Raw genomic sequence first — 26,726 nt, 5'->3', positions numbered from 1 at the left:
AATATATTTATTTATTTATTATCCTGACAGTGCAGGTTATTTTTTGTATGCTACTGCCACTACTTGCAAGGCCTTTGCTTTAATACTCAGACAACTGTACCACCCGAGTCAAAATTATTACCTTTCATCCAACACACCTTTCATCTACTTTAGTGTCAGGCTGTTTCAAATTCATTTATAGGGTAAGAGCAGGATGAAGCTTTTCTCTGTTTAAAACTACAGTAAAACCATAGACTTGACAGTTTTGTAGTGGTGCTTCAGCCTCATACACCCATCTCCTAGTATATTTTTAAGCATTCTCCAGATTTTTTTGGATTTTCACCATTCTTTTGTGACTCCAAATTACTGTTACCTGCAAATATAACTAACGTGTTAATTTCCTCAACTTTCAAATCAGTTACACAATATAAAACCACTCAAAGTTGCTTACATTTTAATCTACAAAAACCTGCTAGACTTTTGTACTAAGAAGTTAGGGTTTTTTTAAATCATGTATAGGTCTGCAAAACTTCTCCAATCCACTACTCAATGTTATTCTAACATAATAACAATTTTATATAATTAGTTTTCCTGTATCTGGTAATTTTCTGTAGCTAAATATATTTCTTTATTTATTGGAGACATAACAGAAAAAAAACCCAAAAAAAGTATTTGAAATGCCAACACAAATGAAATTTAACATAGAAAACTCAGAATAGATAAAACATGTAGTTATGAAAGACTGCACACAAGTCATTCACTCACTGAATTACTGCAGAGACTGAAGGATTTATGCAAGGTAAGGATACATATAAAACAATATACCTGAGTTTAATACATCACACTGCACCAGCACCTTGTGAACCAACTCTACATCTGAGCCATTTCAGTCCTCTGCTCATTTACTCTTTGTAAAATTACCCTTTTTCTTTAAAATATCTATCTTTGCCAAAAGACAAAAGGACCCTATGCATGTAAACCTACAGTATTAATCCCAATGTTAAACACCTAATTTGACAATACAAAATATTAAGGCCAAGAATTACCCATTACAGATTTTAAACATTACTTAATACTTAAGTACTTAATACTTTAAGCTTACTTAATATGTTATTCACAAATCTAACATATAAACAATTTGTGTTTCACATAAATGCAAGATACAATTCAGTTATTTCTTTGCAGGTTGACCAGAGTATTTTCTGTTAGTTTTGTAGTGATCTTTGTTTATATATTATTCTAATGTTGTGGATAAATTTTTTTAAACTCCCATAGACAATATTATTAAAACCATTATGATATGATTAAAACCATGCGATTAAACTCATTAAAACCAATGATAAAAGTTTTTTTAGAGAATCTAGCATCTGGATTATTTTATGATCAAAACTTGTTCGCTCAATGGGTTTTTTTTTATTCATCAAAGATTCAGGTAATCAGAAATCTTTACATCTTTTAATTACACATTCTTGATAACATCAGTCTCAATTTCAGCATAGTTGCAGTTTAGAATAACACATTTTAATTAATTTTTTTAAAGCATAGTAAAGATTTTATCAGATATTAGTGGCAACCACCATCTGTCCAAAGCTACGTGGTTGTTTTTTTTTTTTTAATAACATGAGCTAGTAAGAATTACTGACTGTAACAAATGCTTATTTTGCTTTCCCAGTATTTGTGTAAATTTTATACAATTTATTTAACCAATATGTAAAAGTTTTAAAAAGTATTCTTAAAACAGAAAAGTAGCTCCTATTTACCTTGGTCAAATTCTATGGTGGGTGAGTTGATACTTGGAAAGTTTCATATATCTGTCTCAGAAACTGTTAATTAGTGATAAAACACACAGTTGCAAAGATCCTGCAGGCAAAGAGCGACTTACCAGCTGGCACACTGCTGGTCAGCTAAGTCAGGGCTGGGTTTATGGTGCCCTTCAAACCAGCTTTAACACGGCTCAGTACTGCAGTCCCTGGCTCAGTTCAAAATGTGAGGGACAGGTAAAAACCTCCACGTACCTTCTCATACAGTCCAGCGCCCGGATGAAGAAGTCCTTGTGAAGCTGATGCTCGTCCCTCAGGATGGAGCACTGCTCCAGTGTCACCGACATGGATGTCCGGTCTTTGGCACTTTTGCAACAGGTGAAGCGGACGCCGTTCAGCTTCCGGCAAATCTGAAACACGGGCAGGTGTCAAAGGTGGGCCCTTCTCATGCCAGGTAGACTGTGCAACTCCTACAACTTCACAATCCCAGAAAATGAATACAGAGAACTACAGCGTTTCTCGAGGAGAAAAGAGCTATTAAAAGTTTTTGTAACTCCAACTTGGATCATATGGCTGCTGACCTGTGTCTGTGCAGTTAAATCAGTTATTAGCACTGCCTATGCTGTTATGCCCATGCTGGCCTGACACAGTGCCATGAAAGATGAAAATGTTGTGCTGAAAAAAACTGTAAATTTTTCTTTTGTTTATAAATTTGCAGCATTAACACTCTACAAAAACAGCACCAAGAGATTATAGCTATATAGCCCACTTCCATTTGTCCAAATGACACATTTTAAAAGAACATATTCAGGGCTTCTGTTAGCAGGACAAGCCTAAAATAACCCACCCAACTGAGGAAAAGGGAGCCCTTATCACATTTAGGAGAGTGGTGCACACAACCTTGTACTGCAGTCACAATTAAGTCTCTCTCCTGCCCACCCCAACACCCCCCCAAGAGAGGCAAGAAACAGATGGTGGACCCAACAAAAAAAATCTACCATACTTAGTCCTAAGCATTTTTAGCAGGTTACTAAAATATCTATACGCACTACAGCTAACCAAACCATTAAATCCAATTTTCTGAACTTGAAATAAAAAGGATTTGTGTTAGCCTAGGCTATAAAAGGAAAAGCTGCTTCATGGTTTCTTCACTTTCTGTGACAACGTCACTATTCAATGAAAACTTAATGGTCTGAATATCTGATTAATAAAGAAAAACCTTGATAGATCTTAACTCAGACACATGAACGCAGCAGACTAACTCCTCGTGAGGGTATGGATTCAGACAGGTCTGAAATTAAAGTCTTTATGCTCAACAGGTAAACTGTTCCATGTATTTTTATCCATATGAAAGCTTAACACAAATGACTGCCATGGATTGTCTACTTTCACTGTATACTTTAACAAAGTTATAAGGGACAAGGGAAACATGACATTTTTAAGGATAATTTCTCACCTTAAGAATTAGTCTGTGGTTGTACCAGCCCATTGGTTTACACTTTGGGTTCAAACAATACTTTACTAGAAAAATAAGAATTTGAAGGAGAACTGCTGTGCCCAAGTGTGGGTCTACCTTTCCCCTGATATTATTTGTCCTTTGCTTGCTCCTAACCCCAGAGGAGCATAGGTATAACAGTACCAAATCCTGAAATGATTATAAAAATGGGCAAGGCAATAAATTACAGCAGTAATCATCCTAAGGAACTTCCCAGTTTGGCTATCAAGTGACAGCTTGCAGGATGAAATTGGAACATGATCTTCATAATGTCACTTCAGCAAATAAGCATTTCTTCATCTGTTAATTGCATTCTCAGAAATTCTATTAAAATCAATGGCCCAGAAAATACATACAGTCTTTAAGGTCTTTGCAATAGCATGGTAATGGTGATCTCAAAAGTTTAGTTCAGGGTATCAACTAATTGAATCTATCTTAGAAACCAAAGAGGTTCAGGGTAGTGAAGGAGAAACTATGAGTCTTTCTTCCGTCCTATAATTCTAAATTTTAAAACTTAAATCTGCTTAAAAATTTGAACAGTTGCATTGGGATTTAAATAAAGTACTATATGATAATTTTCTTAAATAATGCTGTGAATGAAGTTAACTGCCTAATTGAAGAGATTAATTCTCTTTACACTAGTCTCTTTGGAAGTCCATGAGTCATTGTGACAATTTGACATGAATGAGTCATAAAAACCACCCAGGTAATTATTCTGGATGAGTGGTGGGTTCTGATGCAGGGAAGGAAGACTAAATCCCAAATCTGGGCTGACAGCACACAAACAAAGCACTGGCTAGTGAGAGTTGGTTTTCAACTGACAAGCGTTCTAGGCACAACAAGCAAATTACTACAGCCACCCACAAGCTTACTTTTTATTGAATTTCAGTACAAATGTCTCAATTTTAAAGTGGACTAAATAGAAACCAGTATATTAAGTTAAATAATGAAATTAAAAATCCTTAGGTGCGGATTTAAGGAGAAATATAGGCTAACCTCTTAGGCTAGCCCAGATAAATCCTTAAAATGACTCAGTTCCCTAAGCAGCTGCAGTCAAACAAAATAAGTAATTACCATGGGCAAACACAATGCTCTGATGCTCTAGAAATCTAATAAGGGACAATAGCAAATATATAGTAATAGCATCATATCAGAATACATGGTTTATCGTTAGTGTCCAGCCCGAATTTTATTCTCAATTTTGGTCACTTATTTCCCAAATATATTGAAGATATAGGAGGAGGAGAAATAGACTTAACTTTTATTAGACTTATTCTCACAGTCCCAAAAAAACAGGGATTACATGAGGTGCAGATACATGTGCACATCCATGTAGAATCTCATGCATCTACTGCAATAAAAAAGTGATATTTCACCACTACTGCAATAATCAAGTTATATCCTTATATCCTTTTCAGTAAATAAATGGAACATAGTATAACAGTGTGTAGATCGATGCTTTCAGAAATACACACTTCAGAAAGTTACTGTAAGGTAACCTAAAGAGAAATAGAATTCAGAGAAAGAAAAATCTGAAACACTCTGTATGTCCAAAGACTACATTTTACCCATGAAATTATTTTCAGGGAACCCAGACTACATGGTAGAATAAGACTTTCTGTATCCAAAGATTAGGCACATTCTGCTACATTCTTTGTAGCTCATTTTATACTATCCTGTACTGATATATCTTTTACTTTTTTCAAAAGCAATGTTTCATAGCAACTGCAGAACTGGTACTGCAAGAAAAGCTTATATTTTTACTTACAAAGGATTTATACTTCAATAGCATGTGATAATATTTATTAACCACATGGCAAAATGTTACTAGCAATATGAAAGTTACAGCAGTGTTATTAATACAAAGACAAAGTTAATATTGTCTTTTTCCTGGTCTTAATGAAAGGTCATGGAAAGTTTTATTAGTAATTTTGTATCAAATATTTATTTTCCTTGAAGGGTATATACATTTGAAAGTCTCCCAAAACACAAAGTCTTGCTTCAGTTTCAGCAGATATCAAAGACTCAAGTCCTTGCTTGTATAAGCAGGTAGAGATGCCAAGGGTACTCTTCTAAACCTAAGATAGTTACCTGTCTGAATTTCACATTCCTGAAAAGCTTGAGCTCTTTGTAAACATCTGAGGCTTGTGGTTTTTTTAACATGTATGTGAAAACCCCACTCAACTGGGAAACAGAAAGGAATTATGTGATTAAAGCAAAGTAAGTATTAATCATTGTTTTATAAACAATTTTCTTTGTGTTCTCCTTGTGTCTGAAGGCCTGTCCTTTTCACATCCTTTGCGACACTTATTTATAAAAGTACTTTAATTACAAAAAATTAAAAAGGTGAATGCAGCAATAGTAAATAAAAGTCAGAGCAAGTAATCACATCCCACATCATACCTCAAGAGATTATGAACATTAAATAAAATTTTATTTTGAATATCCAAGTTTCACGTTATTCATGAAGGGACATGATTTTAAACAAAAAAAAGATACTGTAACTGTATTGTGTCTCTCGTATGAGGTGATGTATTTACAGCTACATGTGATCACTCAAGGAAATGATTCTGCCCATGTAAGGGATGAGGGGCTTCCTCTGCCCAAAACCAGAATCAGCTAGCTGAAATAAAAAACATGTCCCAAACAAAAATCCAAACCTCTTTTACACTGTTACACAACTCACTGAGATAAATGAAAAACCCTGCATCTGGGACAAAACAATCTCGAGCAGCAACCCAGGCCACAGACTGCCTGCCCAGAAAAGGCCCTGGAGAATGAAGGGGACAACAAAGTAACCAAGACCATCTCTTGCTCAAACTCTATCCACTTCTACCACTTCAAAAAGTGAGACAAAAAAATACCTGTAATTTAAGTGGAGGAAGAAGAGATACATTCATGAGTGGGATGAGAAACTATGAGAACAGGCATGTTAGAGAGCTATTTCAGCACATCTACCTACTTTAATCATTGAGTTTTCCATTATACCCTTAAAATCCATTGCACTTACAATATCAGCAGGCATGTGAAAATTAGTTTATCATGTGAACCTATTTGAAATAAGAGAGCTTACCGTTGCAGCCAGCCACATGATTTCTACATTCTTTCTCCTTTTGGCCAGGATATTTTGATGGAGATTTTCTAGCAATCCCTTTAAATCATTTTGTTCTTGAAAATGTGGTAGACCTGGAGAAAAAGGATGATAAGAGTTCTTATTATGGTAAGGCTGATGATACGGTTTTCCTGGCTTAAAGAATGCCCATAGTAAAGTACAGGTCTATTATTTACAGCCTTGTTTGGGAACAAAGAATGAAAATTACCAGTTAAATATTTAGAGAATAAGCAAATCTTATGTCTTTCTGAGTATTGGGTTGTCCTCCCTAAGATATTCACTTAAATTTGGAAAACTAAAGTGTCTTCAAGTTTTATAAATGGATGGTGAAAACCAAAACCAAGTTTCTGCTGTAGTTCTGTTTATCAACTATTACAGACAATCAGTGGAAATCAGAAGAAAAAAAACTAAGTGTATTAAAACCTACCTTGATGGGATGACTTTTTTTATTTTAAGTCAAAATATTTTCCCTTTGTTTTCAAAATTAAAGAGCTGATTTTTGCTTTGAAATGATGCCTTAGTTCCTTATATAACGTAACATGAGGGTTAAACAGCACTAAATATCCCCTCTAAATTTTAACAAAGGATATTTCTCGGTCTGAAATTAAATGGGGTTTCAATTTTGAAGTACAAAATAATTTCAGGTTTGCTTAAAATTCAAAATTTTATCTTCTTGTTCTGCGTATGGCAGCTGAGCTAAAGTTTAATTTATTATATATCTCTATCAAAAATTCAAGAGTTTCTGTTTCATATGTATATATAGTAGGGGTTTGTTCTAATATTACCTTTATTTTCCCTAGTTTTGAAAATCAGTAGAAACAACCAAAATCTGTTTTTTGAAATTTTTTCTTATTATGGTGGTGAAGTAAATAAAAATTTAATTATCGTTATCACAAAAAAAGGCTCAGAATCAGCTGAAACAAAGTGAAACCAAATTGATAAATGGATACAGTGTCTTCAACAAGAAGAAGTAAGTTGTTCCATTTAGTGGGAAAAAAAAAACAACCCAAGATTTATATTCAACTGAAAGTGTAAAAATGAGGTAACTATTAATGAAGGTCAATATCTGTTCTCCCATTCTGATCAAAGCTGGAATGATGCCTCTTATCAACAGGTTTTATACCTTTTATATCTAACAAATTTTGTAGTTTCCCTTATCCATGATGCTTAGTAAGAAGCAATTTAAATATGCTCAAAAAGAACTATTCAAAAAATGTCTTAGTTGCCTTTCGCATATTGTGCTGCCTAAACCAAAAAAAACCCCAAGCAAACAAATAAAAGCTGGAAAAAATACATCTAAACTAGTTCTGTAATAATCTGACTGTGGATTGTTTTATCTGTGTATTATACACTTAGATAATGCAGAGCACATAAAAATACATCACAACCTGCTAGACAATTATACTTATGCTGCATCTGTTTCTTTAAAACACAAAGCACACAATGACAAAAATGCTTCAAGATTATGGGAATGTATCACTAGGTAAACATTTTAGTCCTTTCAGGCAGTTTTCCTTTGGTTCACAGCAGAAAATTCAGCACCTGAGAGGTGACTTCACGATAGGTAAAGCAAGACTCTCCTAATTTATAACACTGCCAAATGAGCTGCACCTTGGCTGGAAGTGATCTATTGCTTAAATTCCTTGTGTCACTAAGCAGTATTAAACCATCAAATCAGTCTCAGATTATGAGACTCCCTAAGAGGGAGGAGCCTGGAAGTAAAGACAGGCTCACAGATGGTAAAAATGCATGTACTGCTACAGGCATTACTGATGCTATGAAGGAAAACCTTTATCCTTGCAGGATTTTGAAACCATGCATGCATCCCTCTTCTCACACTGGGACAACGGGATGCTGTGGGTGTTACATAGCAAACCAGCAACAGCAAATTTATGCCTTCAGCTCCTTAAATTGAGTTTCAATCTGTTGTTTTCAATTAACTATGTACTACTAAACAAAAATCTTATATTTTTTGACTCTTAATATCATTAGCTATTCTGTAAAAGCAGTACTGTTTTGTGGTGCCTAAACCAGAACTGTATTTGATTGGCATTTTTGGTAGTAATCTTTTTGGAAACACACTGTTTTTTTCAGGATTTCCTATGAAAGAATTAAAGAGGATATGAAACAGATGAATGACAGAGGGTATGTTCATCTCAAAGAAGATAGAAAGTCAGTGTTTGGGATATACAGCTACAAGCTAGAATATTATTGACAAGGGGAATTACAGAGATGAGAGAAAAACTAATAGAAAATAAAAAAAATAGAAACTCCCTTTCTGGGAGTGGAAAATTGAATTCTTTAAAATGGAATACATGAATGAAGCAGCAGGCAAGTGAGGCTGCCAAAGGATGGTGGATGCAACAGCCTGGTAAACAGGGCTGTGAGTCCTCAAATTCTGTCGGGCTTTATGAGCACTATTTTAAATTAACAGCTTTGGGAGCCGGGTCCTGCATTTATTTTGTAGCAGAGATTTGGCTCTACAGGAAACTATCTGGAAAGGTGGGACAAAAACATCAAAAAGCCATCAACACTCTCTCTTGGCTACACCACCTGGGATGCTGCCAGATTGTATGGAGGTTTATCTTCCAGAGGTGGGGGAACAGGGGAGGGACTGAAGTCCTCCCTCAAATGAACAAGTTGGAGAGCTTCACTTTTTTCCAGGGAGCTGGTTTAAAAGGCACATTCCTCCAAGGTAAAAGAGTGATTCTGTACAATGGCCTGGAGCTACTGGGAAGGGCAACAGAACCAGCAGGTACTGTGTGTTCTGAAAAAATTTGTACAAAGAAGAGACTCAGATCTTCAAGGTAGAGAAAAATCAAGAAAGCAATAATAAGCAGAAAAGACACTATGAATTAGACAAGCATAGTTTTCAAAAGCCTGCACAGTCTGGAAAAAGTCCAAGAAGATTATGTGGCTCACTAATAATCCTGCAGGAAGACAGAACAAGTTTAAATTCTGTTAATGAAAAGCAGGCAATACAATCTGCATGCAAATTTTTGCTTTTATATAATCAAATCCATTTATGAGGTAGTAGGTCTACCTTAGACCTAACCCCAGATGAGGTTAGTTTTTTGAGGATATTTTCTTGGCAGGATTCCCCTAAATTAATTACCTAACTTCTTGTTTGAGTTTCTCTGTAGAAATCCTAGAAATACTAGACCTGTGGGTGGATGGATGGCATGCTGCCCACCATTTAGGAAGAGAGCTTTCACTTCAAATTAACAAATTAAAATCATCCTGATTGAAAAGATAAACATGTATTCATACACAGTGACACAAAACAAAGCTTTGCACAGGATTTTAACCAGCAGTATTCACCATGAGGAGTTACACACATCTCCTGCAGGACCACTGATCTTCAGATTCAAAAGATTCACATCCCACCCATGCAAAAAAAAACCCCAAACCCCAAAAAACAGAAGAAGTAGAGACCTAAATCCAAGGTATTTCAAAATCAAGCTGTAAAATCTGCAACATTTGGGACTATGCCTATAGTTTAGGCATTAAGACTACTTTAACAGGATTAGACTGATGCAAATCATCTTATTGGTCTTTGCTTTCAATAACGAGAGGAACAGCACAGTAATGTTCATGTTTATGATACCAAATTTCTATAAAATTAGAATGCAGGGCCTATTTTAATGAAACCATGTTATTCATATCATCATGATGTGGCTCATTGCTTGTATTTGCATCTGCAGATTGCTCAGTGGTTCACCATACCTCAATACATTTTCAGAATAAGAATAGAGGGAATGACTGAAACGGATTAAAATTCCCACTATTTCTTTACAAATACAGACGATATTGTCCTCTACTTGAAATATTAAGAAACTTACTATTTTAATAACTTAAAAGAGCTGTTTATTTGATCATTAATCTGTTTCACTCCCCTTGTAGTTTCTACTGTGGCATTAGGCCTGCAATCACTACTGACTTCAGCAGGGCCCTGTACAGGTACAGAATGTTTAACTTTATGGAACAAGTTATGAGACTGAGGCCTAAATCTAAAAGCTGCATAGTAAAGTTGTGCTGATATTACTGTCTCAGAATCTTTCACCTATAAAAGCTTTCCAAAGCCATTTGGATATTGCGTTATTTTGTACTCACAATCAGGAGGCATTTTTTCTGTAAATAACTTGTAATATTCTTTGAGGAGTTCTAAGTTTTCCTGGTTAATGTTTTCCTGTAAAGTGGTATCTCCAAACCTACGAAAATGCACAATAAATTATGAGAAAAAAACCACAACAAAACCACAAATCAAACCAAAGACAAATTACCCTTCAGAATTATTTGTTTTCATAAAGAAATAACTTTGATTTTTTTTTAATTATTTGTTTTTTCCGGTGTTGAGTGCGTTAGATTTTGTGAAACATACAGTTGTTAAGCTCTTGTGTGCTTTGGAACTAATATTTGGGAATGATGTCATTACTCATGGATACTCTTCCAAAAATTTATGAAAGGAGTAATCCATTTACAAACATGCAATAAAGCACATATTCTTTTTGCCTTCAAAAATACTGAATAAATGAAGAGGCACTTTGAGGGAATTTCAAATGGCACCACAGGCAGAGAACACCAACTCCTACATCTCTTACTGCTGCTGTTGCTTAGATATACTAATTTCTACCAGAGCTGGACCATATTGAAGAGGTACAAAATGGAAGAGATGTAAGTGTCAGATGGAAAATCTTCTGAAGAACTAATTTATGCTCTGGTCTGAGAATGCAATAAACAGTCAAACTGATTAGTCCTCTGGGCCCTTTCTGCACCACACTGCTCCTGGGCTATCAGTTATCTTGGTTTCTTGTACCTGAAACTAATGAGAGAACCATTTCTCCTCCAAGCAGTAATTTCACCATTAAACTCCACAGTGTTATGACCTGCAGCACAGCTGATTTAAGCTTGCAGCAGCACAGACCTCAGCAGTCACTCCAAAGTGCTGCAGCTGCCTCAGGAGCATTTTCTGGGGTTACCTGCAGCAGTCAGGTTTGCTGGGAAGGCATCACCCAAATCCTCATTATCCTGCACCTCAAAAACCCCAGGATGCCATTGAGCTCATCCATGAACCAGTTATAGCTATGTAAACAAATATCTTTCTCTCTAAGAACAAGATTTCTACAGCAGTCAAATTTCACATAGGCTAAAGAACCAAAAAATAAATCTCATGGTATCTCTGCTACAGGAGACATGAATGTAAAGACAGAAATGTCCCTTAGGCAGTTGAGGCGAAGTTTTTGCAACCCATCTTTAGAATAGCCTTGAAATGGGGCAAAGGAAATGGAGTACAGGAAGAGAGACACGGACAGGTAAGTGAGAAGTTCAGAGAGAGAAAAGGGAACACAAATTAGAAGATATCAAATATACTGCTACATCATGCACAAGGGAAGCAAATATTTAAATGGGCCAAAGAGGGAGAGAAAAAAGATCTGTGTGCTTTCTCAGCAGTGATTGCTGCAGTGCCACATGAGAATGTTTCTCTTAAATCAGATATATTCTCAAGTGTACTTTATTGAAAAAAAAAAGGGGATGTTTTCAACTAATAGAGTAAAATTTGCTAGAACATTACCAAAGAAATGTATTTCTATTCACATGTTCTTTATCCCACAAAAATTACGTATTTTTTACCCAAAAGCATATGAAGTGTTTCCAATCTCAAAGACCAATGTGTAACATTAGGAGTTAAGTAATATTTTTAATTAAGTCAAAAGCAGACGGTAAATGCATGCAGTAAAGCTGTTTCTGCATTGAATAATCCAACTTGATTTGCCTGATAGATATTAATACACATCCATATTTATAGATCTGCAGATAGTGGTTTTTTCATTCATTGCTTTCTTTGTGCACGATGTAAAATCATCACGGTGAACATTCTTCCTGCCACTTCACCTGCAAGCCCAACATCTTTGCTCACCAACCCCTGTACAAGTCCCCAGATAACCAGGCTGCTTCTAAATCTTGTCCAATCTTTCTTCAGGACATTTGCTACACACAATCCTTCCTGCCTATCCCACCCATGTAAGCTCTCATTAACTTGCTTCTTGGTTACTGCATAATCCTTTTTCTCTGATTTTGGAAAAATGACTGTGTCCTAGTCCCAATTGTCATGACTGATTTTGTTGCTTTCATACATTATCACTCTGGGCATGTCTCTCCTCTCAGCACTTTTTTTTATGGCATCCAGAATAAGCTATTTTAATTTTCAAGAATCTTCTAAGTTCTCTAACCAACTACTCAACTCTTTCAACAGTAAAATGCCAGTTTTTACTGTCTTTTGATTCACTTTGTCCCCATTTCAATTTTCTACCTAAATTTTCTCACAATGACTCAGTTTCAAGAAGTCTCCCATAAACATAAACATCCACAAAGCTATCTCCTGGCATTCCTTAGTAGTCTCACTTAGAAAACTGATTTTCCTTGGCTGCCTACAAAGAACAGAAGGTGAAACTTCTGTTGTGCTTAACTTCTTGTCTATTGTTCAGGTCAAGGGCTTTTCATTGTCTCCCTCTATTTCCCCAGATATGCTTTTGCTTTTGAGTTTGTAGTGAATGCAATCTGAAGATATGTATTATGTCTTTTGGATTTTCTGTTAATAAAACCAGTTTTTAAAAAAAAGCTTAAAAAAAAAAGTAGCTTGCCTCTGTTGACATCTACCTTGTAGTTTTAGCATTGCACAAATGTGGTAATTTAATGTTACTGACTGATAACCTTCTCTTAGAAGAGAAAATTAGTAGGTTGGTGAAACCTTGGCTTTTATCATACTAATTAATTAGTTTCCAGCAATCCTTTCAGAGGAGTAATAGCAACATATCATCCTTCATGTTTCTACAAACATACTACTAATGCATTCCCTACTACTAACTACCACCTCTCAACCCTGGAAAAAAGCCCTAAAGAGCTGAGAAAAATTATCTCTATCTAGCTTATAACTTGTACAGCATCTTCAACCCCATCTATAAGATATAAGAATTCTGAATTTTCAAACTCTTTTTTGAGAATTTCAGAGTACTGTATACAAAAAAATTTTACGTCTGTAAAATAGAATTTAGTTTTCTATCTGTATCCATAAGAAACTTGGCACTGACTCTGTGAAATGAAGTCCTTCCTACAGTCATATCTTCACATGGACTCTCATTGTTCTGCACTGCTTCATAACTTGTGTTTATTTCCTTTAATACCTATTAAAATACACACTGAGTAAATGTGAGAAGGTCCAAGAGCAAATAATAAAAAAAGATTTATTTCTAATCCTGAGAGATATCCTGAACTAGTATGGAGTACTTGGACAGAAAATGAAACATGACTTTTTCTTACCTCTCTGCAAGTGTTTGCTGTTCATTGATTCCAACATTAAAGAGTACTGGATACATGCGAAGAAGTTTTCCTTCTTTAATCTCTTGTGGCAGCAACTCAAACATCTTTGCTGGAAGCTGGACCTCTATAATGTAATGTTCACTAGGAAAAATAAAAAGAAGAATAAGGATGGGAATATTGATTGGTTTGCTTAAAATAATCTTCCTAAATGATAGAGAACATGTAGACTTACAAATCAGTTCCTCCCTTTTTCCTTTAACTGAACCATAAAATGGGATAATTCAGCTTGCTTGTTTTAAGAGTATAACCAAGATATTTAAAAAAAGGCAGATATATATAACTATGTACTCTTGATACTGACTTTACTGAAGTGAAAACAGGACGAATGATGAAAGCAACAAAAAAGGTCCTCTATTACCAAAATATCAATAAGAACACCTCAACCTTTAAAATGCATCTTTCTGAGAGTTACAAAAACAACTTCCTTCCAAAGTAACAACTTGATCCTGTATCCACTGTAAAAGTAATATTCACAAAAACCCAAAGCAAAATTCCTATTTTCTTCAGTGGCTGGATTTTCTCCCTGGGGATTGAAAGCATCACCAATAACAAAATTGACTCTGTGAAGATAATAATTGAAGGCTCATTACCCAAACATGAATCCTATTTTAGGAGAAGGGATATGATATATAGCAGTTCTGGTTTTATGTTTGTGCTTGGTCTGACTTTATGAAAAATGTGCTACTCCAGCTGCCAGACCAAATTCTGATCATGGGGAAGCCTCAAGCTAAACTTCTGTCTTTGAGGACTGATGCCTGACCCCACAACAGAAACAAGGGCATACTGTTAAACTTAGTTTTTATTAGCTTTCTTTTCGTTATTAGAGCAATCAGACTAATCAATAAAGAACAGACTAGAAACAAATCCATTTGTCTCCAGGATTTGTCATTTTAATCACAGGGTTGACTGATAAGGAAGACTGACATTTTCTCTCCTGCAGAGCACATTTGGCATACCACACCACCAAGGAGTGTCACAGTAAAAGAAGGGAATAAAGATCCATATCCTACCTACAGAAACCAGGCCAAGGAAGTCACACAACTTTTGTATGCAAATTTAAAATGGATAGCTGCTTGCACCTATTAAAATAATCTATCATGAAATCCCTACAACTCTTATTTTAATTAATTATATGCTTGCTAAAGAATTAAAATACCATCTGGATTACCCACATGGAGAATCTGGGGGAGAAAAGGCAGAAAACCTTGAAGAAAAAGGTCAGTTTCTGCAGTAGCTTTGACATCCTTGGCAGGCTTGAGGGATGAGTGGCACTAGCTCAAGTGTTTGGATAAACAGGTTCCACTTAGAAGAGTTAATGGTCATGTTTAAACTCTATCCTGCTCATATATCTGAGAACAAAATAAAATAGATCTAGTGCAGACCTGGGACTTCAATGTTACTGCATTCAACTAGGGCAACAGCATACCCTTCTGTACAGGTTACAACTAGTATGTAATCTTTGAGCAAATCCCACATGTTCCCTACTGAGAGGGAGTATCTGTTCTGAATGGAGGATATATGTCTCAGGGAGAGGGAAGGAAAAACAAAGTAGTTCTACTGCCCAGGTAAGTCTTTTTTGTTTGTGTTTTGTTTAATTAATTCACCCATGTGAAAGGAGGAAAAAGGACAGTAGGTAATACGGTTCCAATGATGTCTGTGTTCATTCTCAGCCTGTATGTGAGCACTCCTGGTTGCTGTCAAGTGCTACTAGAACATTTTTCTGTGATGAAGTGCTTTGATGCGGCTGAGAAGAAATGTTGGTTTAGTGTAATTCAAAGTGCATACACTTTGAATGCCAAAATGCCACCAAATCACTGCATTGCTACATTGCACTACCCACAAAATCGCTACAAATCTCGGTGTGTGAAAGAACATTTAGAAATGTTGACCTTTAGGCATGATAAATTAGCATCAGTACAATTTGAGAACTTCCCTTTGTCCTTTTTTTTTTTTTTTCCCAAAACTCTTTTTCAAGTCTCAGAGATAATCCTCGGTAACTTTAAAAAAATCTGTTACCAACTGCACAGTGAAAACAACCCATTTCTGATCATGTAAGGAAAAGGTTATCAAGCTGTGACAGAGTTGTCTAGAAAGTCCAGGAATGCTACTGAAGTCAGGTAGAGAAAATAAAAAAGAATTCAAAGTATTGAAATCTGGAGGACTTGTTTGACATTAGTTTACCAAAGATCTTACGGGTCTATGATTCTAATTAAACAAGAAACATTTATATAGCAGTAAATTTTATTGTCATGTGCTTTCTTTCTTTTACAGCTAGATTCAGTGCAGAGCTATCAGGTGATTTTGGCATGAGATGAATAAGGTGGCTACAACATTTTCCAATGAGAAGGAAAACTCAGTACATAATTTTTAACATTTCATGGTCTTTCTGGAAAACAGAGTGGAGAAATTAAGCATGTTTTAAGAGAGTAAATAATAAATCATCATCTCTTTCAGAACAAATCGGATAAATTTAGGCCTTAAATATTTAAATGTATATGATTTACCTAAACAGGACTGTTTAAGAATATCCCTCTCTAACTCTGCCTTATTCTCTAATATTTGTCATCATGACATATGGAGATAGACAAACACTTGCAGACCTGTCAGAAGATTTCTAAAAATTACCATGTTGCTCAGAGCCCCATCCAACCTGGCCTTGAGCATTTCAAGGGATGGGGCATCAACAACTTCTCTGGGTAACCTGTGCCAGTGCCTCATCACTCTCACAGTAAAGAATTTCTTCCTAACATCTAATCTAAACCCACCCTCTTTCAGCTTAAATTTTTGTCCCTTGTTCTATCACTACACTGGATATTAGGAAAAGGTTCTTCAGCCAGAGAGGGTTGGATACTCCCTAGAGAAGTAGTCACAGCACCAAGTCTGACAAGGTTCAACAAGTGTTTGGACAATGCTCTCAAACACATGGGTTTGTTTCCTGGGGATGTTCTGTGCAGGGCCAGGAGCTGGACTCAATCTTTGCGAGTCCCTTCCAACTCAGAATGTTCTGTGATTATGTGATTCTGTACAGAATTTTCAAAAAGTGCATGTTTTTGCCTATAATAAAAGAACGTGAGTTCCTGAACAGAACTTGACCCAGATGGTCGGGGTCAGCCACCCACACCAGCAGGTGAGCACACTGCTAGTCAGTGCCATGCACTCTGGATTGAATTTTTTGTGCACACAGAATCTCAGGCTTAAGCACTTCCCTAGAAAAAACAATTTTAAATGAATACCCTGACTCTTCAAGATAAGAATTTGTAGCTTGATTTTCTTTCTTAGTCTCATTTTATTGAGCCACACCGTATAACAACCAAAATGATCTAAAAATTGTGGGGTTCTTAAGCATTAATTAGAAAATATCCAGGTTTTTCACTGTCTTCTCTTTTCACAGTTGACTCCCAGTGCTGTCTGACGGGAGCAGTCTCATCACAGCTGCTGAGTGATGAGGCTCCTCCACGCAAGCCTTAAAGATTTTTTTTTTTTCTGATACCAATTCCAGTGAATCCCTGCCAGTAAGTACAGTACAGCAATCACAGGTTGTAACTCTTCTTCCTAAAGACTGACTACTCCACCAATCCAGAATGCCTGAGGCATCTTAAAGCTCAGGTGTCTTTCAAACCCAAGGACCTCCTGGTGTGACAATTCAGTGTTCTGCTGTAATGGCAGCGAGCCAGAAAATGTAGCTGCTGGATTTTTCAAGATTTTTGACTGCTGTGATTTACAAAGGATGTATTTCTTCTGTTTTATCTGCACACCATAATTATTCTTAATTATTCCCAATGTGTCGCCTATCATACTCCAGCCTTCCTGCTATTTATTTCAGTCCTTTCTCGGAAGGCCCATAGGATGAGAGTGATTCATCCAGAATAATTAAGTAAATCAGCGGTGAAAGCCCCCTTCAGAAGAAACATATATTTTCTAAAAGTTGCTGCTTTTAGCTGAATTTAATTTACAGTCATCTTAAGAATAATGATACTATTAAGGAAGTGATTTCTGCAAAAGTAAAAACATTTGGAGCTTCAGACTAGAATAATAATGAAGATGAAAAATCCATTCCAATCTTGTTAACCCTCCAATAGCCACAATTAATGAAGTATTTCAGTTTATATCCTGATATTCAGTAGCGCTTATGTGAGATTCATAAAGTATTAGTGGCTTTGTGCAAGGATTTCTGAGGTTGTGTATGTCCTGTGTGATTACAGCAGCTAAGATAGGTTTCATTTTACAAAAGTGACCACTAAGTTTTGGCATCCAAGTTTTCTGGTTTCCATCTTAAAACAATCAAGGCCTAACTCTTTGAATTGCAATTTCATTTGTCACACTGAAATACAAGTTCTGGACACTTCAAAATCAAAGTTTCTCAGTTAGAGGCAGCTTTTGTAAATAACGACCTTGTCACTTGTCTTTGATTCAGTATCTATGTATGAAAAATGCACCAGCAACTCTGCACAACCCAGACACTGTTTTGATTAATTTGTATTAGTAACTGGCACTTTTAAGCTTTTCATCAGCTTTAAAAATCCCTTCTACCTCATTACCTCTCCATTCACCTTCTGAAGAGTAGAACTACCACACTTTCATATAATAGAATTCAGCAACAAGAAAACTATAACCTGGGTTTCATGAGATTAAAACTGCAGCTTTGTTCCCTGGGCTCCAGAAAACAAAGTTCTTACCGCCTGCCAGTTATAATAGGCAAAAAATCTTCTGATTTGGCTTCAATGACTTTAAACATTACTTTCTGCAAATCTGAAATGCCCACAGCCATGTCTTCCAGCATCCCTGCTTCTTCACCTACATGGAAAGATTAAAGAGGTTATTAGCAGAGTTGACAGATCAGTCACTGTATAGGTTATAGTAAAGCAATATGAGGATTATATTTTCCAGTCTGTGCATCTAAAAATCATAGCCCTAAATCCACATTAAAGTACCCTACATATAAACAGCCTGATTTTTAGAACTGCTGACAATTCTGTGGCCTAAATGAGGAGTATTAAGCACCTCTGAAAATCAGCCTGTTCTATATGTGCATAGAATAACATCAGAAAAGCCATTTTCAGCCATTCTGAAAGCGTTTTTAAAGACTGTCCTGCTAATGGAGGACAAAGGTTTTGAGAATAACAACAACGAACATCACGGGGAAGGGATCATGACAGCAATCTCCAAGTGAGAAACCAAAATTGCCTGTGCATTGAAGAGCTGCACAAATGCTAAACCCATCTACTTTGGTCAAAATCTCTGTTTTGGGGAAACATTCCTATACATCTAATTCAAAGTATTTTTAAATATAAGGCAGTTTCTCCCTCCAAATGTCCTTTTTAGTACCTATCAAATAATGGCATCTGTAACAAACTAGGAATCAAACAGTTTTCAAGCTATCTTCACTGGTGTGGTCAGGGCAGAGGCTCACAGAGGCAGTAACTGTTTAAATCTGCTGCTTGGATTAGCTTTATAAACCTGGTACTTTGGGTCAGGTCAAATGCCTATACAGACGAAGAGAGTTTTTATTAATCCAAGAAGTTCCACTAGCTGTACTGAGGAAGGAGGATTAATTCTGGAACAATTAGCAGTTAGTGTAAAACAGATGAGTAATTTTTGATGCAGAATTGACAACACAGTATCAATGACTTCAACTGTGCTATTATATGGAAGTCTACTGTCTCCAAAGGATAATATTTGTTGATTAAACAAGTCAATTTACTGGAAAGAGAACAGAGGTTAAAATAAGAACTTCCTGAGTAAACTTCTGGTCTGGATGCATAAGGAACGTTGTCCAAGACCAATACTTACTGTATGTACTAAGAAGTCCTTCATATTGCACGAGCAATCCAACAGTATGAAGCTGTTGTAAAAATCCTTGATCGTGTAAACCTGTGTGCAATTTGATTATAAACCCACAGACCAATCCAGCGAGCTATAAAGACAATTAAAAAATGTGAAGTTAAGAGATGTACTGTTACAAGACAGTTAAAATGATGCTTGCTATCATTATACACAACAGAGGTAATATTTAGGTATTTGAGAAAATGGCATAGATATTTCTGTTTAGTGACTATATACATGATTTCATAGTAATATTTTATGATGCATTTTTTTTGTGTATAAAGCAGTGAAATACTCCCTTAATTTATATTAGTTACGTTTCATTTGTTTTGTGGGGTTGTGTGTTATTTACACTGAGATAAGTGAGACCAGAATCTCTGTTGCCAGGCTATAAATATACTCTGTGAATTATGATGGATAATCCAGAGGTCCCTTCCAACTCTAACAATTCTGTGATTCTGAATAGCAGCAAGGAATACTCAAGGCTAGACTTGAGAAGTATATAATCCAGGAAGTGTTGAAACAGCTTTATGGATCCTTCTTTGTGCAAAAGGGAGAAAAAGCAACTTTTTCCAGTTCATTGCAGAGTTGCTTCTGTGATTCAGTGATACAACTACTATGGATTTCCATTTACTATTCATTTCCCTATCACGTTATAAAATATTTAGGTGAACGTCATGGAAAATAGATGAAAGAGTTGTGTCAAGTTGGAAAAAGAAATAAAAAAAACAACAAAAAAAGGAAACCATGGACATTGGAATGAACAATATGCTTAATTACAACAACAATAGGAAATAAGTGATACAAGACAACCTACTGCTTGACTAAAGACGATGTCTCTCCTCAGGGTCAGCATCAAACACTGTGGCAAACCACAGGCAAGCTCCTGGAGCAGAACAAAGGCCATCGATTGCTTCGCCCTGGTGACCACCTCTCCCATGCAGTCCTTCAGCGTAATCACCAGCGGATAAAGTTGTTCGTACCAGTCACCTGGAACAAGGCACATCATCCGTTCCAAAATGGAAAACTTGCAGTGAAAAATCCTTTTCCGCATGGAAAGAGGGCTGCAGTGGCTTTGTAGATCATCCTACACTTTAAAACGACCCTGCAGCTCTATCCTAACCTTTATAGTACAATAAATGCCACCGGAGAACAGGTTTAGAGGTAGGATTAAATCCCTGGCCTGAAGCCAACTACATCCTGAAACAATAAACTTTTCTAACAGTCCTAACATCTCCATGAAACTTGTATTTCAGTGCCATAAACGGATCATACAGGGAGACGTGAAAATTCATTTAGCACAAGATGAACACAGTGGAGATGAAGATCTCCCGTTCTTTCCAGGACTGACAACTGGCTACATAAGAAATGAATAGCATCAAAACCCCAAAAGTAGGGAGAGGAACCTATATTGAAGAAAAAGTGGGTGCTGGAAGGTGAAAAAGAATAATTGATAGGTAAATGGAAGGATATAACCTGCTTAATGAACAGGTTGGAAAAATAATAACCTTCAGGTCACATTCTTTTTTCTTTTTAGCTTCTCTCTATATTGTTCTCTTTAAATATTTAGAGATATTGAACTAATTTTTTTAGATACTCTGAGCAGAGATTTAAAACCATTTTGAAACATGTTTTGCTCTTAAAATACATGCTAGGAATATCAGAAAAAACAAACTAGTGAAATGCTTGAAAATTGGGACTCCTTAATACATTACAAATGAAACAAAGTGATAACTAGGAATGAGGGAAAATCAGAACAGCTTACACAAATTTGCCCAATTATCCAAGCTGTTCCCAAATTTCATAAAATCAGACCTGCATTGTAGTTACATATGGCTTTGCCTACCCCTTAAGCTGAGTAAATAATAAAACCAACCAACCAAATCTTACATCTCAGTTTAATTGATATAGTTTAAAGCAAAAAAGAAATCAACACTCCAGAAGAATCTATATAAAAATTGTGAATGTAATTGACTTTATACAGTCCATCACTGGCTCATATTTTCTGTAGATTAGTGTAATTAAGAATCAATGATAATTAAAATCTGTTCCATTTAAACTGTAATTAGGTGCAAGATAGCAGCCTGTTGTTTCAGGTAACATTCTGAGTCAGGCCAATGAAAGACTCATTAGGTCTGAGGTTCTTTAGGCAGGAAGACATAGCTGCCTGTTGCAATGTCAATTTGGCTAATCTCCAGAAAAATATGTAAATGAATAAAACTGTAGCCAAGAAGACTGGAGAGAACTTTGAAAACCAGAAGAAATAGCAAATATAAGGTGCAGGAAAGAGGAACAAGGGCAGAGCAGTCACAGAGAACAACCTGAGTTCCTTTGCAAATAATGTCTCTGTGGTCAGACAACATGTGTTTTAACACAGTCATACATATTTAAGCATGAGTAATACAGACTGAAGAACCATTCCCTGGAAAACAACAGCTATCAAGTAAGAGTCATCATGAACAAAACAGACCATAAGCCATCCCCAGGTTACATACTTGAGCAAAAAGACGTGATTTTATACATGCCATTGACCAATGGAGTGCTGACACACCACATGCCAAGGTCTGGTGTACACATTTTAAAGAGACTACTGAAAAAATGGAGAGTTTGCAGAGGAGAGCTACCAAGATTTAGAGTTTAATCTACTTAAGCCGATGAAAAAGGCTGAGCAGCAACTTGATTTCCCTTCTTCATGAGGAGAAAATAAAAGTACTAACAGGGGTGTTTATTTCAGGGAATAAAAGCAAAAGAACAACCAAAGGCCAGAGGCTGCTGCAAGACACAGGTAAATTTAGAAATAAGGGAGACAACAAGGTGTGACATACTGGAAGACAGACTAGACATACCAGGCAATCCTAACTCTCCTTTCAAGTCTTAAACTACAGTCATTTATTAAATTAACCAATAAATATATGCAAATGAAAGCAACTGCAGCAAAATAAGATCAAAATTTGTAATGCGTACTGAACCAATGAACAGGGCTGTATGTGATAAGAATAGAGTTTGTTGTCTGCTTCTGACTTGAGCAAATAATGAAAAAGATCATACTTGGCCACTTTAAAGTTGACTTGGAGGTACAGTGAACAGACATATGTTCCACTTTCATAGGAAAGCAGAGCTGGATACAGACACAGCCACGGATCTTGTAAGTGCTCTGACAGCCAGGGCAAGAGAAAAAGCTGAAAAAGAACTAACCACACTTTGTAAACCTGCCATTACAATTCCAGGTTATATGGATAGAGCTAAAGAGCTTTTCTGACTCTCTTTTTCATGAAAGAAGAGCATGTAGTGATAGGACGAGGGGGAAAGGATTCAAACCGAGAGGTAGTAGGTTTGACTAGCTACTAGGAAAAAATTCTTTACTGTGAGGGTGGTGAGGAACTTGCACAGTGGAAGTTGTGGATGCCCCATCCCTGGAAGTATTCCAGGCCAGGCTGGATGGGGCTCTGAGCAAACTGGTCTAGTGAAAGTTGTCCCTGCCCATGGCAGGTGGGTTGGAACTAAATGATCTTTAAGGACCCTTCCAACACAAACCACTCTGTGATTCTGTGAACAGAGGGGATCACATCCTGGCCACAAGTCACATAACACTTAGATCTGTTTCTACTGAGCTGCCACTTAACCAATCCGTCTGCACTGTGCATTTCTACTTCTTTAGGAACGTAACTTGTACGTGTCCTTACTGAACTGCATCCTAATATTTCAGCGCTCCATTTCATCAAGATCCATTCTAATCCTGCTCCCATGGTGCTTAAAGCCTCTCCCAGCCTTAAGCATCTGCAAATTTTATAAGCATCATCCATATTTCATAAGCCAAGTCAGTAATGAAAATATTGAATAATACTGGACCCAGAACAAATGTAAGTGGATTCTCCCTCATGCAGCCTTCCAGGTTGGCAGTAAACAACTGATAACTACCTTCTATTATGATTTTACAAATTATTTTGCAAATACCTTGTGGTAGCTTCAAGATAATTTTCTCACAACGTTTTTTTGAGGGGAGACTACGTGTCTGGAATACTAACTTACTAACACAAGTAATTTTTGTCTGTAATAGTTACATTAAAAAAGAATTCAAAGATTCGAAATTCTCCAGATTGTTTTTTCATTAGAGGACATTCCAATTAAATTTATTAAAAATAAATCCTGCTGAGTATTTGATGTCCTAAAGAATACAGAGCTTTACTTACATATGTATTTGGCTTTTTAGAAAACAATAAAAAATTTTGGTTTGTAGAAAACCTTACCCCTAGTGACTGAGGAAAGATAAATACTCATAGAATATAAATAGAGTTGTACATATCAAAAGGAATGAAGATAACCCTTGCAGGTTTTCCATAACAATCCTTGTTCACACTGAAAATGCTTAATCCCAGTTAATAAGGATGTCCAGTCCCCAGAAGGTGGAGCTAGTTGGCAAATCTGAGACGGATTGCATTGTTTATTCTCACGTTTATCCTTTTATTTTAAATCAAAATAAGAGGTGTATCACAGACTGAGGTCTGAGAAAAAAAAACTCTAGGAATAAAACAAGTATGGGTGCTTAATTTCTGGTCTGTTAAAATCACCATGTACCACTTGTTATGCATAGTATCCTGTTGCAAATACTCCAGCAAGAATACAAATCAGGTCATTCATTAACAACGCACAAAGTTCAAAAAATCCAACAGAAATACCTGTTTGTAAGCAAATACTGCAGTTTCTAAGTTGTTCCTTGAAACTGAGAAGCACTGTGAAACTGAAGTTTATAAAACAAACAGAAAACCCACACTATATTTTGAAGCTTATAAGTGCATTTAGTAGATTTTAGAAAATACAAGGGATAAATATGGAATATTAATACAATTCATAAAGAGATATTATTTGTAAAGGGAGTTTTAAAATCCTGGTCTAAATTCAGATTTAGATTATCCTGATCTAACCTGCCACAACGTTGCTGATATGTGAGGATGCTGCTTGATTCTGAGCTACTGTTGACATGCAGGATTAAAGGAGTTCTCCTACAGTGACTGACAATACCTTTGCACAATCAATTCAGGAACTGAACAGTACAAATTACTGTTTCTGTGTTTAACACATTCACTGACTCACACGTATATTGACATTTCAGCTGTTAAATTTCTTTTAAATTAAAATAGCAAGATTTGCTTCCACAACACAGCAGAAAATTCTCTGAAGAAGGATGAAGATTAAGTGAATGAGTAAACATCCCAAAAAAGGCATTAGGAGCAAGAATAGAAGCAACAAGGAGACTCCAGGATGACTGGCAGGTTGCTAAAATGACAAGGGCAATCTGGAATATTTAGCATCCAAATAAAAGTGTCAAAGCCTACTGATGAAGCAAGGAAACTCAATTCAAAACTTGTGCTAGTCAGCCACTGGAAAGGAAACTAAAGGCATAAACACCAAATATTAAAAGGAAGGATGAAATTAAAAAAAATAGTACCACTGCTATGCAGTTACTGTGAGATTAAAACAAAAGAGTATGTTCAGCAAAGCATTGAGCAAATATTCTACATCACCGCTAAGAGAGTTGTGGCAGTTCAGTCTGTGACAGGATTTGCCCTTTGGTTGCTGGAAAATGCCCTTCAGTCCCATGTTCCCTTACTCAACATGCGTGCACAGGCAAATGACCTGCTTAGCACTCAGCTAGTCAGATCTGCATGCTCACATTCAAGTCGCAATATGTCAAACTGCATGTTAAATTTGATAAAGTTTGGCAGAAAAGCAAGCTCCTGCTCTTTTCAAAGTCAGGTCCACTGAAGTTCTTATTAAAACATGCTGGTAACCAAAAAGGAAAAGCTCTAATGGTTTGGAATATCACTCCTATCTCCTTTTGCCCTGGCAACAGAGAAAAGAGTTAATTCTATCACTTCTGTCTGTGCCACCTAAAATCAATGGATGGCTTCAAGTCACCTCAAAACTTAAATCATATGAAGTTAAAAACTAAACATGAAATTAAAAGCAGAAAAAGGGATGATGTTGTACTTTTAAAGGAATGGTGGGCACTACAGACAAATGGTAGTGAATGTAACAGCAGCTACCCATGAGATAACTTTTCATTAATCACTTATTCCCTTACTACCTAAACATACAAATAATCCACAATAGAATTGAAATAATAGAGGTAAAAAAAACATAAATGAGTCACCTTGATATCACAAATTTAACATTACACAAACTCTGTTTTAAGGAAAAAAGCAGGTAAATCAAACCAACCAACCGAGAACAGCAATAAATGCTTCAAAAACAGCTAGTGGAAACACAGTGAAACAATTAACCCAGAATCTGATTTACTCACCTAGGACAGGAATGGTCTTTTCATTTTTTTTTATTTTTTTTTAAGGGAGGTTTAAAAGCTGTCTTGGAAGAGTTCATGTATTCAGCTTTGCACCACAGAAAGGTCAGCTTCCTATTTCTTCATCTTGCAACTCAGCTCTTGGAGCTCAGTTTAACTTTAGCATGAGGGTCAAGCTCTTTGAGAAAGGATGTGGTTTTTTGCTTATAAAGCTGCAGCAGTTCTCAAAGGAACACCAAAAACCTGAATAAGTCTTTCTTGTATTCCTGTACTTAATATAATAGCAACCTTACTTTGGCATGGTTTGGGTGTCCAGAAGAACAATTTTGAATGCTGGGGGATTTATTATTCCATTGTAATCATCACAGATTTTCTACATTGTCACCTGGATTAATAGTGAAAATTGGAACCATCCAACCATACATAAAAAAGTGTCTCAGCAGGTTTAGTCACAATGAAAACAGAAGAAGGTTAAGGCAATAAAAGACAAAGCTAAAGAAATCATACTCAAAATGTAGGAGTAACCTTGCTCTATGAATGCTGTGCAACTAAATATTCTGGTATCTTGTTTTAGTTTGTTGATTCAGTTAAATAGTCTTCCTTTCCCTCATAAATTTTTAAGCTTCTGTCTATAGCCAAACTACCTGAGAAAGTGCAGCTGAAGGGGTTGTCTTGTACGCTGGGCTACATACAGCTCAGTTAAGGATCCTATCAAAAAGAAAAGGATGATACAAAGTGAGAGGGAAAAGGGAAAAAAAAGGCAAAAGTAAAATTGATGCAAAGATAAGCTTAAAAGAACAGGAAAGAAAAATATGAGGAAAAGGAAGGGAAGAGAAAGCTTTCCAGAAGTGTTTGCTCAAATGAATGATGTTTGCTACTCAA

The 26,726-nt window shown here is 36.2% G+C and overlaps 1 protein-coding gene across 16 annotated transcripts in view; it reads right to left on the bottom strand.

The window, feature by feature from the left end:
* The window catches only part of INPP4B (inositol polyphosphate-4-phosphatase type II B), a 374,654-nt gene that overhangs the window by 34,418 nt on the left and 313,510 nt on the right, over window positions 1–26,726 (bottom strand). For all 16 annotated transcript variants that reach the window (XM_027652901.1, XM_027652902.1, XM_027652903.1 and 13 more), the window contains 7 exons: window positions 20,364–20,536; window positions 19,514–19,637; window positions 18,400–18,517; window positions 13,664–13,804; window positions 10,460–10,557; window positions 6,308–6,420; window positions 1,995–2,149 (listed from right to left, as the gene is read on the bottom strand). In XM_027652901.1, the coding sequence (XP_027508702.1) occupies window positions 1,995–2,149; window positions 6,308–6,420; window positions 10,460–10,557; window positions 13,664–13,804; window positions 18,400–18,517; window positions 19,514–19,637; window positions 20,364–20,536 (922 nt within the window). The remainder of the gene's footprint in view (window positions 1–1,994; window positions 2,150–6,307; window positions 6,421–10,459; window positions 10,558–13,663; window positions 13,805–18,399; window positions 18,518–19,513; window positions 19,638–20,363; window positions 20,537–26,726) is intronic.

Source organism: Corapipo altera, unplaced genomic scaffold, assembly GCF_003945725.1.
Source record: "Corapipo altera isolate COAL_440 unplaced genomic scaffold, ASM394572v1 69, whole genome shotgun sequence".
Lineage (NCBI taxonomy): Eukaryota > Metazoa > Chordata > Aves > Passeriformes > Pipridae > Corapipo > Corapipo altera.
This window is presented reverse-complemented; position numbering and strand designations above follow the sequence as displayed.